Source organism: Camelus ferus, chromosome 8, assembly GCF_009834535.1.
Source record: "Camelus ferus isolate YT-003-E chromosome 8, BCGSAC_Cfer_1.0, whole genome shotgun sequence".
NCBI lineage: Eukaryota > Metazoa > Chordata > Mammalia > Artiodactyla > Camelidae > Camelus > Camelus ferus.
The window spans coordinates 18,584,123-18,600,769 of NC_045703.1; the positions used below are offsets into that span (position 1 = coordinate 18,584,123).

General features: G+C 41.6%; 1 protein-coding gene across 1 annotated transcript in view; it reads left to right on the forward strand.

Moving 5' to 3' along the window:
- Positions 1-1,971: 1,971 nt before the first annotated feature.
- The window catches only part of BCKDHB (branched chain keto acid dehydrogenase E1 subunit beta), a 195,691-nt gene continuing 181,015 nt past the window's right edge, over positions 1,972-16,647 (forward strand). The window contains exons 1-3 of the mRNA XM_032484509.1: positions 1,972-2,231; positions 10,110-10,187; positions 11,568-11,636. Coding sequence (XP_032340400.1) covers positions 2,036-2,231; positions 10,110-10,187; positions 11,568-11,636 — 343 coding nt within the window. The 5' untranslated portion in view covers positions 1,972-2,035. The remainder of the gene's footprint in view (positions 2,232-10,109; positions 10,188-11,567; positions 11,637-16,647) is intronic.

Sequence of the window (16,647 nt, forward strand, 5' to 3'; positions counted from 1 at the left end):
ATCTCCCTCTAATTAACCTTTTTTTCCCTCTACTTCTGTCAATTCCTATATCTTTCCCTATTCCCTGAGTCTGGCAGCACCAACCTATTTTCTCTTCCTGGAATTCACTGTTTTTCTTGCCTGTGAGCTTTGGACATGTTTTTCTAGTTTGCCTGGTAACTTCTACTCATGTTTTGGGTGTAGCTCAGTGTTATTTCTGGAAGCATTCTTGATGTAAACCAAGCAAAACTCACTGCTCTTTGTGTGTTTCACTTTATGTGCATTGTTCCAGGGTCCCTATCGCATCGGATTGTACTTGTCATATAAGCTGTTTCCTTTCTCTATCAATTTAGACATTCTTCAAAGCAAGACTATATCTTGAACATATTTGTCTCAATGGGGGCTGTATTCATCTGGTATGTAGTTGAGGGTCAATAAATTCTCACAAGTCCTTTTATTATTTTTCTCTTTTTTCTCCAGACCTAAATCATCTCAGCACCCCAGCTCCCCAGGCTATCAGCAAACTGAGAAAATGCAGCTTGATTTGTTTTTATCCTTGCTCTTTGCCCTCTTTTAAAAAAGTTAAAATTTATTTCATTACTCCTCCTTCATTAAAGTAAAATAAAAATACCCTTAACTCATAAAAATAAAGGACGCAACACAGTACACACACACACACACACACACACACACACACCATTAAACAGAAGAGGTGAACACAACAAAAGACAAGATTAAAAATCCCCAAAACATTGAATTTTGGGGCTTGATGTGGGAGTAGGAATAATGGAGACATAATTCTGGTTCTCCTTTGGGTGGTTTTAAAATTCCTGTCTCTAGGGGGGAGGGTATAGCTCAGTTTTAGAGTGCATGCTAGGCATGCAGGAGGTCCTGGGTTCATTTCCCAGTACCTCTATTAAAAAATAATAAACCTAAGTAACCACCCTCCTCAATAAAAAGTGAATTCCTGTCTCTCAGTCCCGATCAGAAAACAGGCAGCTGGTGCATGTCTTTGCCTTTCTTCTCACTCCATTTCTTCTCTCTTCTCCTTTGCCTCCTTGCAAAACTAAGGATGGGTTGGGAGCCCGGGAATAGCAGAAGGGGGACATCCTTTCCCCTACTCCTTCCCCTTCATTCTTTCTCCCTCTTCTTCAAATTTTGGGCCTGTCCTTTCCCACCATCTGATGGTAACACTTTTACTCTTGTCTCTATCATATTTTACTATAATGTGCAAATTCACGGACAGAGAAGGTATCCTTTTAGAAATTTGGATTTTTAAAAAGAAAATTTACAAAGTTGATTCTTTTAAGTGCAAACGAATAAATTCTTATATTCTCCAGGTTTCTAAGCTAATCATTTTCGCTGTACCTGGGCAAAAATACATTTGAATTCCTATTAAGTGGGTTTTCAGGACGAAATCTAAGATCACCCCTTTTATTTAAATCCAGAAAAACAAGATCAATAAAAATCTACCCATACTTATTAACATACTTACTAAACTCTTAAGAAGGGTTTGAGTAAAGAGCAGAGGCTTAGAGCAGTGATTCCCGCACTATTCTGAAACCCAAAACCAGTAACGAATGCCTATTAGTAGCCCTTTCCATCCCTTACAGGACAATAGAGATAAAGAATAGGAGAAGATTAAAAAAGGGGGGGGGTTAGATTTCAAAAGAAAATATAAATCTTAAAATGAGAAGCCATCGGAACTCATAACGTAGATGACACTGGAAAAGAACAAATCCAGGAAAAGCATGGAACTCTGAGATGCGGGTCCAGGACCCCGGCCCAAGCAGCGGACTCTGGGGAGACTCCACCTCCAGGAACAATTTCATAGGAGCTCACCCGCCGGCTCACACCCTCTTCCGCATGCGCACAGCGAGCAAACCCTGCGGGGTCTTTTCTGTCGCCTTCCCCGCCCCCGGATTTCCAATTGCGATTGGTGCGCTTCACGGGGCTGCCTCTTGGGCGCAACCAATGAGGAAGCAGCCTCGGTGCTCCGCCCTCTCTGCCGGCAGCGGGCGGCGGCGTAGCCTGCAGACCCGGGCGGCAAGTGGGGATGGCGGCGGTGGCGGTGGGTGCGTGCCGGCTGCTGCGGCTCCGTGCGGCCGGGGCTGAGGGACGCTGGCGTCGGCTCCGTGGCGCGGGGCTGCCGCGGGCCTTCCTGCAGCCCGCCTCGGCCGACGCGGATGCGACCCAGAGGCGGGAGGTAGCTCACTTCACTTTCCAGCCCGACCCGGAGCCCCTGGAGTACGGTGAGCTGGGGGCTGCCCTGTCCGCTCCCGCTGCAGCCCAGACTCCCAGGCACGCGGGAGGTCACGAGCAGTGCCGCCCTGCCTGTCCTGGGCGGAGTCCGGCAGGCTGACCTCCTTGCATCCCGGCGTAATCCCATCCCTGCTCTCCGGAGCCTCGTTTTCCCTTCGGGTCTGACTGTGATTTTCTCCTCGCTCCATTTTTGTGACTTTTCAGCCTTTGGGAGAGGCAGCCCCTCAGCACCCTGGAGATGGGTGAGGGGGCACATCGGGTCTGCAAGGGCCTGAGGTTGGAGGGTTGCTTCCAGGGAACGTCTCTCTTTCTTTCTTGGTTCTTTATCCTTTCTTTACCAACGCTCGTCTTAAGTGTTGTGCACTCTTGCCCAACGCTGGGCCGCTAACTATAGGCAGAAGTTATGTTGAGAGAGAGGGAGGGAGGGAGGGAGAGAGGGAGAGGGAGAGAGAATTTTCCCTCTCTTTTTTGCTTTGGCAGGTAAGAGAATTCGGAGGGACTAAATAACTGAGTTGATTTTTCCAAGGTCACGAAACAGGTTCTTCCTAGAGATGCGAAAAATCAGCTTCCTATCTGAGCCCCATACTGCTGAGTTTGTGCTGGGCTAAGCTACCACTTAGACAAGGAGGGTTAAGCAATGGAGCTGACGGGCCGAGGAAGACATCTAGTGCTTCCCACAACAGGAAAGACAGGTAGCAGGTCTCACCTCACGGGATGGCAGCGGCGTGACTTTTATGGTTTCTTCCCCAAGTTTTATGTAATCTTCAGAAGACCCAGTGTCAGTCATCGGAACATTGGAAACACTAAGAAAACAGTAACCTTTTCCTTGGCTAATAGCTTCTCACGTGCTAGAGCTGACACTTTGGGAAACGTGCCTTTACTTGAGAGTAATAAGAGTAAACATTTTTATTGGGTGCTTACCACAGGCAGGCACTGGGCTGAGAAATTTACATTCATCATCTTATTTATTTGATGCTTAGGACAGCCATAAGAGGTAGGTAACATTTTTATTCCCATATTTCAGTTAGAGTAACTGAAGTCTTCAGATAATTTGCCCAGGGTTACCCAGATGAGTTAGTGGTAGCTTCAGCTTTGGAATCTAATTATTCAGATTCCAGAGTTTCCATTCTAAACAATATGCTTAAATGCATGTAGAATTTGTTTACTAAGAGGTGTCTTAGTTTTGTGAAATAGTAGATATTGTAAAGTTGAATAGTATTTTTTTTTTTTCTCACCAACAAGATAAACCTTAAATTCTGTCTTCAAAGCAAAGAAACTTTAGCCCAGTCCTTGAGAAATAGAGCGCAGGTCTTCTTAACCTCCTTCCATAATTATGAAATTACTAAAATCCGAGTAAAATGATTATAAAATGTTTATTCCTATTATAAAAATACTAAAAACATGGATAATTTGAATAATAGAAAACAGCAAAAAAAGAAAGTAATCTCATCACTCACTACTGAAAATATTGCTAGCATTTTGGTATGTATCCTTTTTATAACATTTGGTGTATTTCCTTTCAGTTTAGTGGAATTAAACTATTCCACTGATAAAATGAGTAGAATAAAAATTTCTTATAATTGTAATTTTAATGCAGCTATAATCTGCATTATTTAATCAGAAGGATTTTCCCATATTGTTACATAGTTTTTATAAACTTCTTTAGAAGAATACCTGTTCTGTGGAGCAGAAGTACTGTCTAATTCAGTGGTTAAAATCTTGGTTCTAGAATTGGATTGTCCTAGGTTCTGTCTTCACCCTGCTGCCTATGACTCTAAACTCATCACTTATCCTCCATAAAGCCTCCATTTCTTCATAAGTAAGGAGTTAGTAATTATACCTACTTCAGAAGGTTATGAGGACTAAATAAAGGTAATGTGTATTTACACAATCACTGACTCTGACTCCTAGAGGCACTTACTCAGTAAAGGGAAACTTTTAATAACTACCTTTATGCTTTTGTTGCTACAGTTTTGCTCAGTGTTATAAATAGTGCAACTAGAAACACTTCATGTATCTTAGGTTATTTCTTTCGGGTAAAGCGCCAGGGATGAGATTTCTGACTTGAAGATGTGAACACTGTAATGGGTTTTTAATGCATAGTTCAAATTGCCAGTTCATGACTCCCATCTGCAGGTATGAGAGTGTGAGTATTGGGTGTCATGCTACAATCACATGTGTACCATGATAATAAGAAAGACATATTTGGTCTTTGTTCTGTTCCTGGCACACAGAACTCTGAAAACCTTTGACATTTTCCGTGATGAGAGCAATAAAAATGTCTTTTGCTATGGTAATGTTAACTGTTGGTGAACTCTGAAGTCACCTATGGATGGGGGCTGGTCACCAGATGTGATTAGAGCGTTGGAACATTCAGTCCCACCCCCTTGTCCTGGGGAGGGTAGAGGGATTGGATGTCAGTGAATTGCCAGTGACCAATGATTTAATCAGCTATGCCTGCCCAGTGGAGCCTCCTTGAAACCCCAAAGGATGGGGTTCAGAGAGCTTCCGGGAGAGTGATGCTGTCAGAGAGCATGTAAGCTCCTTGTCCCTCCCCATGAACCTTGCCCTGTGCATCTCTTCTATTGGCTGTTCCTGAGTTATGTATTTTTTATAATAAACTGGTGCTCTGGTAAGTAAAATGTTTCTGAGTTCTCTGATCCACTCTAGCAAATTAATTGAACCCCAAAAGGCATCCATCTTAAGTCAGTCAGTCAAAGCACAGGTGACAGCTTGCACTTGGGGCTGGCATCTCAATTGGGGTGGGGGCAATCTTGTAGGATTGAGCCCTTAATCTGTGGGATCCGACTGTCTCCAGGTAGATAGTGTCAGAACTGAGTTGAATTATAGGACACCCAGCTGGTGCTGCAGGTTTGCTTGGTGACGTGTGAAAAAAAGACACACTTTGGAATTGCTGTCAGAATTGTATGCGTCCTTCTGTGTGTGTGAGCACGTGCGCGCACGCACACAGGTATTTTGTGCTACCTGCGCTTTGTTTTAATACACATTTGTTTCATTTCTGTTGAGGAATATTTTCCCATATATTTATTTGCTGAATTTATTTTTCTCTTCTGTGACTTGAATTGAATGTTCCTTGTTTTTGTGCATTTTAAAAATTGTACACGTGGTAATTTTTCCTATGGGCACTAATATTGTCTACCACTCTTGAGGGACTGCTCTGTCCCAGGTGCTGTGGTAGACGTCAGTCTATAATCCTTACTGTAACCTGAGAATATTATGCTCATTTTATAGATGAGAAAATTGAGGCCAAGTCTGGTAAGTAGCAGGACAAGAATGTGAACCTAGATGTTTCTTAACTCCAGAGCTTCCCACACTACTTCCCTACTAACGTTTTGTATATTGGAAATATTTATCATCTCTCTGCCTTTATGTGTACTATCTCTCTGCCTTTCATATGTGCTGCAAATACTTTTTATTCTTTCACTTCGGTTACTTTGACACATGAAAGGGACCCCTTAAGTAGAGTGGTGGTAACGGTTGACCCTGAGGTGGCGGTTAAGCTGCATTGTGGGGATGATGTGTATCCTTCCTCTTTTATCCCCTTTCTCTGTGTTTCCCATTCTGACTGACTTTATCACTGCTCTCTAAGCCTTTCCGTGGTACCCACAGAATGAAGAGAACAATGGTAGCAGGCCCCCCTTTTTTTTTTCTTTAATTGAAGTATAGTTCATTTAAAATGTTGTGTTAATTTCTGGTGTACAGCATAGTGGTATGTGGGTTTATTTCTGAGCTCTCTATTCTGTCTTATTGATTCATATGTCTGTCTTTGTACCAATACCACGCTGTTTTGATCACTGTAGCTCTGTAGTATTGTCTGAAGTCTGGGAGGGTTATTCCTTTGGCTTCATTCTTTTTCTTCAGAATTGACAGCAGACACTTTTGTCAGTGCTCACTGTGAGCCACACTATTCTGGGTGCCTTACATGTATCAGTTGATTTAATCCTCATCTAACAGTGTTGTGATAGACAGCCTACTGTTCTCTCCATTTTACGGATGGAGAAACTGAGACTCAGAGATTGAACTTCTACTTTTTGACACTGAACTTCGCCAGGTCACATCCCTTGTGAGAGACAGAACCAGGCTTCATGTTTAAGTAGTCTGACTCAGTCTGGCTCCCAGAGTCTAGGAGCCTAGAAGCACTTTACTGTGCTGTCTTTTGCATGGTTCATATATGTTTCTGTTTCTTCACACAACACTTTGCCCCCTCTAAACCCTCTCTGAAACCTGGCTTTCCCCAAATATGCTGCTTCATTGCATCTCATTTGAGCAAAGACTGCTGTCCTCTTTCTTTGTAACTTACCCACCTTCAAGTATCTTCTCTATTGACTGGTCATCTGGAGACTTGATTCATAGTTTTCCTCCTCCTTCCCTGTTGGCTGTCATCATGAAGATGGCAGTGTTCCCGAGGCAGTATTTCAGAGAAGCTAAGAGCTGGCGTTCTTGAGTCAGACGTGCCTGAATTTGAGCCCCGACTTTATAGCTTAGTGTTGTGACGTGGGCCAAGTTTATTAATCTTCACAAGCTTTCTTTTCCTCATCTGAACTCCCCTCAGGTTGCTGGGGGCACTCAATGAGATAATGTGTGCAGTGGGTTAGAGGAACATACCTGGTTCATAGCAAAAGATTCCTGAAAAATAGGGTATCTGGGAGAGGTTTTGTTGGGGGAAATAGGTAGCTTCTTAGGCACCCTCCCATTTGACAGTGTGGCTCGTGCCAGATTATGGCACTGACATCATGCATTCATCGTGCTTCAGCGGGCATGTACGACTTGTCCCGTATGTGTCAGGTGCTGTGCTAAACGCTGAGCTTTCTCAGAGGAACGCGATGAGGAGGTGCTGTGATGCACAGGTCGACACAGGGACCAGGCAGCTCAGAGGAGGGCAGCGCTGGATGGGCGGGTGGAAGCTTCTTTTTTCTGAAGCAGACCCTAAGCTTCCATGTCATAGCTGTGTGTGTGTCTTTGTTTGGGGTCTCACTGCAAACACACTTGTCAACATGCACTGCTTTTGACCTTGTTTATTTCTGGAGACTGCTCTTTGGGCACCCGCTGGCCCCATTCATCTCAGGTGCTCTAGCTCTGTGAATGGCTTCTCTCTCCCCTCAGCGCTCCCCCGTGCTGCATACGGAATAGTTACTCAGAATAACTGAGTTCTGCTCTGTCGGACTGGTACTGCAATGTCACCTCTCCCCTACTCCCCTTTGCCTGCAGTTTGTCTTTGAATTGTGACACTGGTGGATTTTTTTTTCTTACCCCATTCCTTTGTTTTCAAGTGGTTGATGGACAGTTTGCTTTATGTGTTAATTTTTACGTAACAGCCTCATCGTTTATTTGTTCAGCTCAATATTTATTAAGCACCTGTTACATGTCAGATGCTGTGGTCAGGCTGAGCAGATAGCTTTGATCAAAGGCAGTTAAGAACCCCTGCCCTCTTTTAGCTTATGTTCTATTATGTCCCTTACATCCCAGCAACATGCCGCTCTATAGCAGCTCAGTTCCAACCATGAAGCCTCATTTTACCAGTGAGTACCCTTTAGCTTTTGTCCTTGGCTTGGGAAATGGCACTGCTGTGTATTTTTATGTTTTTGTTATAATGTATTTCTTGGAAAAGAAGAGTCGTCAGTCTGGTTTTGAAATTTCGTAGCAGTTGTTGACATGGGTAATTGTATGATTTGGCAGCTGTGTATAATAATTTTGTAGTGGTGTTTATAGACCTTATTATTATTTTTTTTTCTTTTTTAAGGTCTTACCAGTGATACAGCTTTGGTTAGACACGCTGCAGATGTGCGTATCTCATCATAAGGGAACATATCATAAGGGGAAAAAAGGCTTATTTTATCAGTAGTCTTTGAAGTAACCTACAGAAGAATGACTAATGCTAAGGAAAATATTTAAAATGATGTTACCTGTGAATAACTTGTGATTTCTTCCTGACCCATTCATAAATCATACTACAAATTTTAAAAGAATCAAAAGTAGATGTTGTACTACTAAAAATTGTCCTGTGGAGCTTTTAAAGGCATCTAGTAGAATAGCAGTTAATCCCAAACCCCCCAAATTCTGATTCTATTTTAAAAAAGTATTCAGGAGTGAAAGGTTATGGATTCACATGGAAATAAATCCTTTAAATACCTGTACTTGTAAATTATTTTCATATATGATGAGCAAATTCCTTGTGGTTATCAGGCAATACTTTCCACATTCACTTTGTATGATGTTTATTATTAAAGTCTTTGCTTTCTTCCTATTGGAAACGTGCTGAGCAGAAATGTGATCAGATGTCTTAGGGGCATTCAGTATTAATTGAAATGGTCAGCAGACTTGAAATAAATACCAGCTTAGATGTCAAGGCATTTTCATTCTCTCTAGGTTCTTAGTGATGAGAATAGACAAATAAAAATCTCACTTTAGGAAATGCATGAAATAGGAGAACGAGAAGGAATGTCATGGTGGTTGGGAAAAAGTTTACCCTAAACCGTTATTATCTGATACTGGGCACCAGTCAGCACTATCAGGAGTTTTATAGAATAGAGAAGGATTAAAGGAGAATATCTATTAAATGGTAGAGGGTCAGCCTGAAGAGAAATAAATTATGAAGTAAGTATGGACATGTGGTGGGATTGTGTATCCTTTGACGTAGGTGATAGGACAATATTTCTTGAATAAATTCCTATTTTTTCCATCAGAAATAAGAGTAGGCAGGCCTTTATTCTGGACTCAGGGAGGAGCAGATCTGATTGGGATTTGATATCAGCGTGGGTGAAGGTGAGCACTCAGGCATGAATCAGGGACTAACATGAAGACTCGGCCGGCCGTGCGTCAGAGAAGAGTCAGGCAGAAGCCTTTTCTGCTGGGAAGTGTTTTCGGAGAAGAGTTGACCTGAAAGTTCCAGGATGACTGGGTGCTAGGCAGCACTGAGGCTTAAATCAAAGCTCTCAAGTCATGATGTTTCTGAATTCCAACATTCAGAACTTGATCAAATAAAGCTTTGTTACACCATTCAGAATAATGCCAAGGTCAAGATGAAGGACACAGGGGGAGGGTATAGCTCAATGGTAGAGTGCGTACCTAGTGTGCACAGGGTCCTGGGTTCAGTCTCCAGTACCTCCATCAAAATAAACAAAGAAACCTAATTACCCACCCCCCCCAAGTAAATAAATAAAATAATAAAGTAAAAGTGATAAAAAAAAAAAGATGACATACCCGGGCAAAGTCCAGAATCTAACAATAAAGAGCTAACATTTATTCAGCGCTCATGTGCTTTCCATGTATTCCATTTAGTCTTCTCAACAGCCCTGTAGGGGGGAGGCTGGCCTGCAGGGGTTCTGCAGTAAGAAGGACCACCCCGATGTCCCGTGGCATGGGATTATAGCATTCTCCAAACACAAGCAGTTCTGGGAACTGGAGTTTGTTTTTAGCCTTCCTCATCATTTTACGGCTTGTGACTGTTTGCTCTTTTTGGCACATTTAACAGGTACCATTGGTCATGTGTGTTCATGATGGACTCTCCCCAGACCACTCTCACTCTGGCTGGTTCCCTTTTCGGACTTTCCAGAGCTTTTATTTATTGCCTATACATATTCAACTTTTATTCCTTCTTCCTTTTTATGCTTGCTTTTCAGTTGTGTAATATGTTTAAATTTTGCCTCATCAACAGCGTCTTAAAGTTTGTATTGCTTTTGAGCCCACCTCATTGTAAATAATCCACTAAATTTGCATAATATATTCCATACCATCCTTTCTACCTTGACTTTAATCAAGTGTTAAACAGCTATTAGGAAACTGGTTATTTTAAATATATTTTACAATGCATGAAATGTTACTTTTTTTTTTTTTTTTGATTTTCACAGGGCAAACTCAGAAAATGAATCTCTTCCAGGCAGTAACAAGTGCCTTGGATAACTCATTGGCCAAAGATCCTACTGCAGGTAAACTTTGTGCTTGATTATGGTAGCTATGTTAATTCAGAATTGAACATTTGCTGGAATTATTTGTCTGGGGCTTATTGGATAACATTTTATCTATTTCAAATTTTTAAAAGCTCTGAACAAATGATTAAGGCTAAATAACCCAATGATGATATTAACACATTTTTTCTCCTCTAATTATGAATTAGTTCTCATGTATATTTGACGTCATTAAGTTAACTTTCTCCCATAGTACATGTGGTCCTGATATTACATTGACACCTTCTGGATTTTTTTGTTCTTTTACCGTGTACTCCTGTTTCTGTAGCATACAGAAAAAATGGAAAAATTTGTTCAGATATCTATTTATAAAATGAAGGTAATTATCTTTATAAGTCACTTTATCTTATCAAGTTAATTATTCATATAAAAGCAGTTGTGCTGCTGTCTGTTTTCTGAATTTGATTGACTTGACTTCATATGTATATTTAATAGCCTTGGGTTTCCATTTGAAAATCTCTGTTTTAAGTTCAAGTGAAAAAGAGGTGATTTTTTTTAGGAGGAAGTGAGAATTAAACTAGTGGCTGGTTAGACCTGGCTTTGTTTTGAATGCTACCTGAGAATGACTGGTCTAGCTGCATAGATGAGGCTGAGTTATTTTCTTGAGGCCTGCAAAGCTGGTGAGGTGCATTAGTGGGACTGGAATTGAGCTTTGCGAATACCCATTGTTTGGTTTTCTTTGCCTTCCTACAAAGCACCCCTCAGTTTTCACCTAAGCTCTTCTTTGCCTCCTGTGTCCCACCCGACTTGCCTCCTTTCTCTTTCATATAGTTCCAGTCACTTTCCAGTTTTGGGACTGTCGTCTCCGCTTGAAGTGCTCTTCCTCCAGCTCTTCAGATTGCTGACTCTCACTGTATACTGTGTATTAAAAAGAAAACACTGGCCAGGGACTCAGGAGCCTGCAGTGGGAGTCCCCGTTCTGCCTCTTGCTTCCTGGCTTGTTAAGTCACTTTACTCCTTTTCTGGCCTCCTGTCCTTCACGGGTAAAACAAGATGAGATTCCAGACCAGTGGTTCTTTCTCAAGGGGGCCGATTTTATTCCCTTTTACCCCCCTTACACTTAATGATGTCTGGAGACATTTCAGGCTGTCACAGTTGTGTGTGGGCCACCTGTCACCCACCGGGTAGAGACCGGGGGGGCAAAGGACAGGCTGCTATGACATAAGAGACTGATCTAGTCCAAAGTGTCACTAATGTTGAAATTGGGGAACCTTAGTTTAGCTCTGCGGTCCATTTTTGTTTTCTAATTTAAAATGTGAACATTTAAAGTACTTACTTCTCATTGTTAGTATTGTTTAGGGATTATTAAATAAAATGTGTTCTTTAAACGTTGTTTTTCAGTAATATTCGGTGAAGATGTTGCCTTTGGCGGAGTCTTTCGATGTACTGTTGGCTTGCGAGACAAGTATGGTAAGCTAGTGTCTTTATATGTGAATAGTATTCCTGTAGAAGTTTTACTTAAAGATCTTGAAAACAGAAAAGAGTTTTTAACAGAAAAATGTTAAAATGTTGGCCATATCCTCACTGTATGGATGGGTTCCTTTTCATTTCCATGGCCTCCCACAGACTCGTTTGACCTAGATTTCTCCAAATGTCTTCTAACTGTAGCATCCTTCTGATCTAGTTCATATGACATGTATTATAGATTCCAAAATAGTCTTCACTAAATGTATTGTTTATCATGTCATTCGTAATCCGGGAATCTTTGATCTCGTATTGCTGCCTACCTGAGCCACTTTCAATCCCATTGCTTCTAGGTCAAGGTCCTTCCCTGTTGGTCTCTGTTAATAGATTTCATCTTTTATTACTTTCATTGGTCAGGGTTCTCCAGAGAAATTGAACCATTAGGATATATCTATATGTGTATAGATATATGTGTGTGTGAATATGTATTATATTTATGTATCTTTATCTATTTGTGTGTATATGTATTGATACCTGCATCTATATCTTTATATTGAGAGAGAGAAAGGGAAAGAGAAAATGAGAGAGATTTATTTTTTAAGGAATTGGCTCACACCATCGTGGGGGCTGGCAAATCTGAAATCTGTGGGGCTGGCAAATCTGAAATCTGTAGGGCAGGCCAGCAGGCTGGAAACCCGGGCAGAGTCTTAACAAATTTCTTCTTGTTTGGGAAACCTTCGTCTTTTCTCCTAAGGCCTTCAACTGATTGGGTAAAGCCCACTCACATTAAGAAGGGCGGTCTGCTTATTATTTACAGTCTACTGATTTACACGTTAATCACATCTAAAAATACCTTCACGGCAATATCTAGACTGGTACCTGACAGCTGGGCACCATTGCCAAGCCAAGCGGACACACATCGTTAACCATCACACTGTCCTTCCACATGTTTCTTCCCCGCGGCTCTCTGTCTTTTGCCTGGCTGGTGATTGATTTCTGCCTACTGCTTTCACTCATTTCAGTTGACTCAGACTTAAAACCATCAGAATGCATTTTGGCCCATCCCAGCATTCCCACTGCTGACTTGCTGTGTAAGGAATGTGTTTCAGCCCCTCACTGTTAGGAGTGCCTCTGAGGTGCTTTGACTTTTCCTTTCTTTTCTCAAGTCTTGTCTATTCTGGAAATCAACAAAGCAGTTCAGTTTGGGGAGTAGTTGACGACTGCCTTTCTTCTTATCTTTGCCACTGCTCTGTAAAGTCCCTGTGTGCAGAGTAAGGAGTGAGGGTCCTTAAGAGTTTGTATTTTTTTCCTAATTGTTGTTCCTCCTTCTTCCACTCGTCTCTGAAGTTATATTATACCTGAATCCAGGAAACCATAGCATGTTCCACTTACCAGAAATTCTCCGATGGTTCTTTTTCCCTTTACAGCAGGTTGATTTTTCTTGGTCCTGTCCCTCTGCTTTCTCCTTGCTGTCTATTTTAACAGCTGTTCAGAGTTTGAGATAGTTGGACCAATTTTGGTGATCTCCAGCTATCTCAGCTTCAGCTAATTTTTTTTTCACATACAGAAGAGTCTCAGTAAACATTTACTTATTGAATGAAGGCATGAATGGTTAGTCTTTACTAATCCCTGCCCACCTCCCAGGCAGTTCATTTCCTTTCTTAGATTCTTAGAGCACTGAGTTCACATATCTATCACATGTCACATTGTAATTATTTTTTATGTGTCTGTCACTCCCACATGGACAACGTAAAATCTTCCAGCCAGAATCTTATCCATCTTTTGTCCCCAGGGCCTGACAAGCTTCAGCTAATTCTGATTCCCAGAGATTTTAGATCTTAAAAAAAAATTAAAGCCTTTATATATTTGATTTCAAAATGCATATGCACTATAGAGAATTTGGAAAATGTAGAAAAGCATAAAGAAGAAATTAAAATTGTCCGAACTACTGGAGATAACCTAGAGAAAAATCACTCTTCATATCTTGGTTTATATACTTCTCAAGCATATTTGAATATGTTTGAATATATTTATATATTAACTAATAATTAAAACATAGAACTAACTATACTTTTGTTTTTCTCTTAAGGATTTTCATCTCTGTTTACATTGCCCATCTGTTCTTGCCTGCAGTCTACTTTATCCATTAGAGACCTTAGTGTATTAATCATGGTTGTTTAAATTCCTGGTCTGATAATTCAGGCATCCCTGCCATGTCTGGTTCTGGTGCTTGCTCTGTCTCTTCAAATTGTGTTTTCTGCCTTTTGGTGTGCCTTGCAATTTTTTTCTTCAGAACCAGACATGATGCACTGGGTAAAAGGAACTGCTGTGAATAGACCTTTCCGGGTGTGGTGATGAGGTGTGGGAGTGGGGAGCGTGCTATAATCCTTTGATTAGGTTTGTATTTTCAGCCTGTTCCACTGGACAGTGAACTTCACAAATACTTCTCATTCTTTTTCTCCCCTTCTCAGGTAGGATGGGATGGGATGGCTAGAGTGGGCTGGGGTTGGGTGTTTCTCTTCCCCCATGTCAGTGATGTTCTGATGATACCTAGCAGGTTAGACTCTGGGTAACTAGTTTTACCTGAGGTCAGGGCTTCTTTATACATGCTCTGGCGTACTTCAGAGTGGATCCTTGTCCGCTTCCCCTGCTGGAAGCAAGAGACGATTTCTCTCTGATGTTTACTGTGGAAACCTGGTAGAGCTCACAAAATTGTGGGGGGCCCCCTGTGACTGGGCCCCCTGGAGTCTTTAAACTCTCAGACTTGTCCACACTGAGCCTCCAGCAGTTGGCCAGTTACAGCTCAGATTTCCCACGGCCCTGGTTCCCGCAGTGGTTTTGAGATTCCCCCCATTCACCTGTCTGTCTCTTCAGTCTTGGGGGCAGCGCCTTGCTCTATGTCCTCGCCTCTCTAATGGGTCCAAGCAGAGTTGTAGATTTTGCAGTCTGTTCAGTTCTTTACTTGTGAAGACGGAACGGCAACTGCCAAGTTTCTCACACATGGAACTAGAAACCAGAAGACAACTTACACTTTTGTAATTTAGTCTTGTGTGTCTATGCCGAGCAGCCTCTAGCTTTCACTGCTGCATCTTGCCAGAGCATCTTCTACATATTGCAAGTTATGTTGTAATTGTCTTCCCATGAGATCTCTGCACAGATAGCTTCTTAAAGGCAACAGACATTTAAATCATTGGTGCATCCCTAACTCCTAATGTAGCATCAAGTGATACTTATGGAGTGGATGTTGAGTATATCTCCCCTTCACTTTCACACCAAGACAGTGGCCTGCTGCCTCAGAAAGGGGATTTCCTTTTCTCTGGTCCATCTGTGTTGCTGCAGAGGGCATTATTTCAGTCTGTTTTGTGGCTGAGTAGTAGCCACACACACACACACACACACACCACATCTTTATCTATTCATCTGTCGATGGACATTTGGGTTGCTTCCATGTCTTGTCTGTTGTAAATAGTGCTTCTATGAACATTGGGGTAAAAATAACACATCTTTTAAAAATGATGTTCTGCCCTTTTGAGTATAGGCTGGGAATTTTAAGCTATATAGAAACAGGCTTGGCTTAGTCTTCTCTTTAAGTTAAAAGAATCTGTATTTATTGAAAAAAATTTTATTGACATATAGTTGACTTACAATACTGTGTTAGTTTTGGATGTGCAGCAAAGTGGTTAATTTATATATATATATATATATATATATATATATACACCGTTTTTGGGGGGGGATTGTTTTCCATTATAGTTTATTACAAGATATTGAATATTGATCCCTGTGCTATATAGCAAATCTTTGTTGTTTAAATAATTGGTACTTAAAAGAATGAAAAATATTGTGTTGATATAGTTGAATGCATTGAGTTAAATGACAGCAGGAAAATCTCTTGTGATTGATTCGCTTTCTGGGGAGAGCTGAGTGTTGAGTGAGAAGGGACCGGCCAGTAGGTGGCAGCCTACACTTTGAAATGAGACTGTCCCTGTTGGTCTTGGACCAGTACTCTCGCACCGCGGAGAAGCCTTTTAAATTCCACCAGAAGGGAGATTTTGAAGGATTTTGGGTTAATGTTGTGATATTGTAAAGTTGAATACTGTTGAATATTACAGAAGAAGAAATTGAATCACTATGGACGATGCTGTAAAGAAAGGAAGGGAGGTAGATAGAGCCCTTTGGTCCTCCAGATACCACAGACGAGTGTGAGTTTAGCACCACTAAACTGCGTTCCTTCTTCCTTGTTCTTTGACAGAACAGAATGTAAGGAGTGCTTGGACTCTGGAAACAGAAGGACATAACCTCATCAACCCATTGCTTACCAAATGGCGGTTTTAATATTTTAGGCCAGCAGATCCCTTGATGGGAGCAGCAGCTGGAATGGGGGAGTTGTAGGGAAGCAGGGGATGGGAGGCGGGCATGAAAAGTAGCTGCTTTTTAGGGTGTGTGTGATTTTATGTTGAATACCACATGTCCTTTCATTTATGCAAGTAACGAGACGGATTCCGCACGCCATATACAAAAATCTGCCCTCATTATTTTCATTCTTTGTATGAGAGTGTTTGTGTTTTATTCAAATAAGACTTTGGTGTATTAATTTCAGGGTACATTTTTATTTAACACTATTCTGTACTGAAATGAACGTGGCCAGGCTGTGGTTCTTAAGGCTGTATTTTGGTCCACTTGGAGGAAACTCAGGTGAGGAGAGGAACAGCAGAGGACTTGTTAAATTAGTCTACAGACCTAAGCATCTGCCTTTTCACGGGGTTTGATGTTTTTCCATCACTCTGTTCATTCCTGCCCACCACGACTGTGGCCTGTCGTAGCCGCTTGGGCACATGGATATAACCACTCACTTGTTTTCTTATGTAAACATCATAGAAATTGTATAACCAGATACTCTAATACACGGAATTCAGGAAGGAAAAGTAGGGCAGGCATGTGGAGAAGGCGAGTTTTTCTCTGTAACCTGCACATATTTTGGAGCTGGCTTTGGGCTCCAGGGTCCTCATCCGTAAAG